The sequence below is a fragment of the Dermacentor variabilis genome, chromosome 1 (genome assembly GCF_050947875.1).
Source record: "Dermacentor variabilis isolate Ectoservices chromosome 1, ASM5094787v1, whole genome shotgun sequence".
Taxonomy (NCBI): domain Eukaryota; kingdom Metazoa; phylum Arthropoda; class Arachnida; order Ixodida; family Ixodidae; genus Dermacentor; species Dermacentor variabilis.
Window position 1 is genome coordinate 175,597,896 of NC_134568.1, and position 6,560 is coordinate 175,604,455.

At 47.2% G+C, this 6,560-nt stretch overlaps 1 protein-coding gene across 2 annotated transcripts in view; it reads left to right on the plus strand.

Moving 5' to 3' along the window:
- The window catches only part of LOC142588357 (nose resistant to fluoxetine protein 6-like), a 45,232-nt gene extending 38,672 nt beyond the window's left edge, over positions 1-6,560 (plus strand). For both annotated transcript variants that reach the window (XM_075699994.1, XM_075700000.1), the window contains exons 13-15: positions 2,121-2,310; positions 3,611-3,753; positions 5,286-6,560. In XM_075699994.1, the coding sequence (XP_075556109.1) occupies positions 2,121-2,310; positions 3,611-3,753; positions 5,286-5,573 (621 nt within the window). In that variant the 3' untranslated portion in view covers positions 5,574-6,560. The remainder of the gene's footprint in view (positions 1-2,120; positions 2,311-3,610; positions 3,754-5,285) is intronic.

Sequence of the window (6,560 nt, forward strand, 5' to 3'; positions counted from 1 at the left end):
TTGACGCTGCACTTCTCGCGTACTTTATGCTTTGGCATAGTTACGTCACCTTGGACGAGAGCCTTACACTTTCTCTCAATTTCTGAGACGTGCCTAAGGTAGGTCGGGAGAGGGACGCGTGTGCCTTTGAATTTGGTCTGTGGACTTCCATTTCGCCCCTCTTATCTACCTCTATTCCTATCTCGTTAAATCACCTTTACCAAATAGCTGCCGGGGCTTCGTTCTGGTTATAATCTTGCTGCCTTCTGATATCGTCCAGGAGAAGTCGCAGGTTCTTGGGTGTTGTGATTGACAGAGACTTGTCCTGGACTCCTCACGTGAACCTCGTGAAAAAGCGACTGATTGCTATATGTCATCTGTTCAGGTTCCTTGCAGGAAAGAACTGGAGGGGCGGATCCACACAATCCATGTCACAGCTGTATAGGGTGTTGTTCGTTGGGTTCCTCCGCTACAGCCTAATTGTAATGTCTAACACCTGCAAAACCAATTTGCGTACAGTTCAGAGCATTCAAGCCCAAGCTCTGAGAATATGCCCTGGATTACCATGCAGTGCGTCAACGGGTGAAACTATTGCCATTGCTCAAGATTATTCAATCACGACGCACATCGTCGTCGAGACAATGCATGCACATGTCAGGCATACTGCCCGGACCCCTTGCCACCACCTCGCCGCCCTCACCTTGGAAAGACCCCGCAGGTCATTTCGCACAACTGTCAGGGCATATCGTGCCTCGCTTACATCGATCGGGGTACACAGCGGTAGAGTCGAGATCTCCTCCATGGCGTTTGTGCCGTCGTGAAGTGCACCTCAGAATCCGAGGACTAAAGAAAAAGTCAGGCCTACCACCGCTTGCACTAAAACAATTAAGCTTACTCCTGTTATACGAGAAATACAGTAGCCGCGTACACGTCTATACTGACGGATCGACCACATCGACCAGTTCTGGGGGCGCTGTGTTTATGCCGAGGAGAGGAGCAGCGCTGGCGATTCAATACGTCACACGTCACGACGTCCGCGGCTGCAAAACTCACGGCTTCGCGCAGTGCGCTTCAATTTATTGACACAGGAGAGTCCTGTTACATGGGCCGTGTTTTCCGACTCGAGACCGGCTTTACACAGCATGCAGTCAATTCTCAGACGTGGAGCTCACGAACAGCTAACATAGGAAATCGTCAAACTTCATCACGACGTCAAACAGAAAGGTCGCGAAATTATTTGCCAGTGGCTACCTGACCATTGCGGGATCAGTGGAAATGATCAGACAGACAAAGCTGCTCGAGAGTCACATCGAGAACAACACAGTGTTCCAATTCCTCTTTCCAGGACAGACGCTGCAAGGCAGCTTCGTCACCTGGCACGCAAACTCTCTTTAACAGAGTGGAACACCCCAAATATAAGGCTCAACAGGTTGTACGAACTGAACCCTTCGCTACATCTCCGACCTCCAACCGGGCTTCACCGGCGTAAGACATCGCTTCTGTACCGGCTGTGGTTGGGCTTTCACGAAGGCGTACACTACTTTGATTGGAATGACCGAGAGTGCTGCATACGACGTCTACAGTGTGGAAGAAAACATCGGACATTTATTGTGCCATTTTCATCGATTTCAGTCGCAATGACAAGCATTATCTATCGCATTGCGACGACTGGACGATCGGTTGTTGTCTATGCAGGTCCCCATCGCTCGTCGGCACACAGATCTAGAAGGCACTTTTGTCTTTTTTGAGGGCGACTGGCCTATGTGAACACCTTTGACTCGCTCAGGCCCTCCGCATGCGTGCGCGAGCTCACCGCGGCTTTCCTCCCCCTCCCCTCCCTCTCTCTATCTTACCTTTCTATTCCCTCTTTTCCGTCCCCCAGAGTATGGTAGCCAACCAGACGCTTTTCTGGTTTCCATCCCTGCCTTCTCACTTTATTTGCTCCTCCTTATTTTCCTCTCTTTCTATCTGTCTCTCTTTAAACATGCCTCGGAGCTAAATTTGCGTTCGATTGATAATATAGTACTCACAGAGATAACGGGATGATAACTTCATTTATTTCTCCTCTAAATGGTGTATCCTGTGTTCAGTAGGTTTTGCAACATAACCAAGTTTTTTTTTTCGTTTTCTTTTAAATCCAGATCGTAGAGGCACTCATCTGGATCGTCGCCCTCGTTGCTGGTGCTGGCTGCGTCTTTGACAAGCAACCCTGGTACAGGGAGCGACATCCGACCTCCGAGATTGGAAAGCTGTTTGTGGCATTCTTCGACCGAATACTGTGGTCGGTGTGCCTCGGCTGGATTACGCTTGCGTGTGCTACAGGACGAGGAGGCAAGGCATTTCTGCCATTTGAAGAGTTGTTCTCGAATGCTTACATGCTCATGAGAGCTGTTAGCGTTATAAAGGTCGAGTTTGACAGTGTTTCGTTTATTGACGACAATGCGCCACCATTCATGTGCTCTACGTTCACGCTCATTAGTTTGTGGCACATCTGCATGGGAAACTTCGCATTGTTGTACAGCTCCAAGCGCGCACCAAATATTTATTTGTTGCGCGCTTGAACCTATTTGAACCGTGGTACTCATGACATCTGAAACTTTGCAACAAAGTTTCAGATGTCTCTTTCACAGCTAGCAGATGGTGCAATGTGCCCCCAATTTGTCTTCGCTATTATCGATTACACAGTATCATCTACTCACAGCATCCAGCTCTTCAATACTGTCACATTAAAATTACAACTAGTAGTGCTTATCGCGCTTCAGGCTTTTGCAGTTACGTACGTAAACGACCACATCTTTCCAGTGAAAATTCGCGAATTATTGAGTGCGTTCACTAATACTCCAGGCATAGTTATTATTTATTTCTTCTGTTACGCCAGAAGTGCGATGACCGGTATGGCTTACGAAAAAGGACGAATATATTAAAGGGACACTGAAGCGAAAAAAAAATAGGTTGAGCTGTAATGATAAATTTCCTTTCTACAACGGCGGAAATCTCGCTCCTTTCGTGAGAAGAGGCTCGGTGAGATCAGAAAAAGACGAAAACACGAGAGATGGTTGGCGACGCCGCCTTCAATCGCCCGCATCAGCTCGCCGTGACGTCATTGATTCTGACGACAGCTGCTCGGGCCTAATTAATTCTTCATCGGTAAAGATGGACAAAATGCTGGTCTAAAAGTGCTATATACTGAACTTGGAAAGTTTCAAGAACTTATTTTGAGTCTCAATGGCCCAAATACTAGAAAGTTGTTTGAAATATGTGACATCACATTGACGTACCGGTGCTGGGGTTTTGGCACTAAATTTAAAAAATGGAGCTTCGACCTCCAATCTCTCATCTATTAATCAAACTCTTACAGTGAAATTAATGAAAATAGAGGTTTGAAGGTACGCTGTATCCGTGTAAACCGTCTCTCTTTAGTGTTCCTTTAAAGGACAACGCTTTCACTATTTTATTCAGTGTAATTCGGTAATCGACATGTTTTGGGGCATTTACCAACTATCGCCACCGTTATCAAAATGAATCGCGTGCTTCTTGCTATGTCTAGAAATTTCACATAATATAACTGCAAGTAAAGACCTTGTGGTTAATGTTGTTCATGCAACGAAACCCTTTTGTTCTTTCTTTTCAGGGTACATTAACAAGTTCCTTTCCTGGAATGCGTTTGTGCCACTGAGCAGACTCACGTTTGGAGTGTACCTGATTCATTATCCCTTCATTATGTTGTTCCTGCACATTTCCAGAGAACGGATTTTGTTTTCGCATTTCACTTTGGTAAGTAGGAAAATTCTGTTTGGTTTGTTTGTTTGTTTGTTTGTTTGTTTGTTTGTTTGTTTGTTTGTTCACAGATGTGCTATCTTAGTGTCCTTACGAGCGAGTGCTCTTCGCCACGCTGAACGCCATTTTGAAGGCTCGATGCTACACAACAAAACGAAGTGCCATGCAGCAGTAGTATTGATGCGAAAGCAACAAATGGCCCATTGAACGAAAAAGCCGGCGTCTGTATCATGGAAACGGCGCCTAAGTTCCCACTGGCTGCGACGCCACGTCATGAGCGCGCCTCGGCGGAGCAGAGCGGGCGAAATGGAACGCCTGCATCATAAACGCGCCAGGTATTGCGTGAAGGGAGAGGGCATCGCCGCGACGTGCCTCTCTCTCACCCCCCACTGGGCTTAGCGGCTGCGCGCACCTTCGGGTCTTGGTGGACGCTGCTGCTTCCTCGGTCTCTCGTCGCGCAGGGCGTCGGTGGCATGCGGCGTTGGCACCGCAGGCGGCTGCGGTTTGCTGGCTTGGGCAGTACGTACCGCTGTGGTTTCTGAAGCGGCCGCAACCTCAGTAGTAGCGAAACGTGGCCGTCCACGCCAGTACACCGCAGACGAAGCAAGGGAGTGAAGGAACGCAGCAAAACGAGCGAAGAGGCAGAGGCACGTCGCTCTGCTCCGTCGAGGTTTGCATGTGCGCGCCGAGTTCTTCATCAGGCGCCGCATTCACAACTGCTAAATAGGGCCAAGTGCCTTCGGACTTTATTATTATTATTATTATTATTATTATTATTATTATTATTATTATTATTATTATTATTATTATTATTATTATTATTATTATTATTATTATTAAGAATGTGGCCTGTCTACTGAAACTGGTGGGCCCTTAATAGATGCGGCACAGGGCATATAAGACGCTAAAGGGTTGGCTGCTTGGGCTGGTTGGTGAAGCATTCTTTAGAAATGGAAAAATTCACTTGCTCCTGTTCCTCCCCCCCCCCCCCACTACATCTAGGATTGTACTTATTCCCCGCTATCTAAACAATAAGCTTGGCTTTTAGTGTGCGCTCTGTCCTGTCGCTTTCATGCTTCCTTCCTACGTTTTCGTGCATTAAAGTAGTTTTTCCTTATCTAAAGAATGTAAAATGGGTCACGATATTGCAGCAGGGTACGCTGCAGTGCCGTGGCGCTGCTGATGAGGAGGGACTGCAAAAGGTGCTCATGTGGCGTGCTTTGTTCAAAAACCTCATGTGATCGAAGTTATACCAGAGCCCACGCGCACCCCGGAGCCTCTCATATCTTGTAAGTAATAACATTAAGATTAGCTTCAGCTTTTTGTTTGAGTCACTGTTACTCAATTTTTAGGCGGCACGGTCGGTACTTCGTGGCGCTGGCGTCCCCCCCCCCCCCTTTCTTTTTTTTTTTTTTTGAACATAGCAGTTGAGCTGTCTAGAGTAGTTGCGCATTCTGACTTAATTGTTTTGAATATCGGTCACCCTCTACGCGCTGAACTCGAATTTATATATGTTTTCTGCTGCGCAGGTGTCGCTGTGCTTCGCGGTCTTGCTTTGGAGCTACTGCCTCACGTATCTGATGTTCGTGCTGTGCGAGGCTCCAACGGCGCAGCTGGACAAGCTCATTTTCATGGGCGCCGGAAGGAACGAGCGGCGGCAGAAATTGCCCCTTCAGAACGGCGCTCAACTCGACAAAACGTGGTTCGTCCCGACAGAAAGCGCTGTAGAAAAAGGCCAAGCACACGTCGACCTGGAGAGCGGAAACAACAACAACGTGAACGGCATCGTTGGCCAGAGCGTTACGTATCATCTTTAAGAACGGAGCGCGAGGTTCCTTCAAATTGCTGGTCGAGGATTTTTCACGCGAGGCAGATGTGCGCCTTGGGAAGCGAGGACGAAGGTTGTAGGTATACGATGCGCGGAAGTAGGCTTTATGATGGGTAAAGTATATGCGTCGTAAGTACTTATTAGCGGAAGTTCATTTTCTGCCTGACAGTCTCGGTGCTGATCCCATCTTGAAGGTGGCCAGAACAGGAAAGACCAGCAGCATATCGCACACAACTGTTACTTTAGTGTTTCCTCTGACCTTCATACCGGTTGAGGTCAGGCACGTCACAACAGCAGTGCCAAAGCCCACAGAACGGCGAGCCACAACTGCGCCGGCGTCACACTTCGCTACGCAATTGCGCAGATGCGCTCACTCGGTACAGCCTCTGGCTTTTGGAGTTTTGTACGTGTGTTCATGGCTAACATAATCATCGTATTCACGCTTATACTCTGGTCACGTGCGCGCTGTACACGACTGCGCAGTGAGCTTCAAAAAAGCACACCGTCGCACGCGCATACCATGCCTTTGGCTGTTGTGCGGTTCGTCACGCTCTAGTAGGAGTCAAGGTGTCAAGATTACCCGTTGTAGTTAAAGAGTAATTAAATTCGTGTGTTATTAAAGGAAAACAATGTTCTACTTCATTGCACTAATGGGCACTTTTCGACATAAAGTAGATTGCATGCTTAGAAACAATAATCTTCATAATTTGATAATAATGGCTTTTCTCTTCGATACACGAAACTAGTTCAATCCTTAGTACCATGGCTGCATCATTTCTTTCATTTTTTTTTTCATGCTGAAAAAGCATTTCTTACCGTTTCCATACTGGCCGTTATGTGAGGCTGTGAAGGGTGTCACAGAAATTAAAGCAACAAAAACCTTCTAGTCTTTGACTGTCCATTGCATGCATTGAACATAATCTTCTCTTTAGGTTCGATGACTCTCATTCGTCCAATAAACGCTACTTTAAATGAA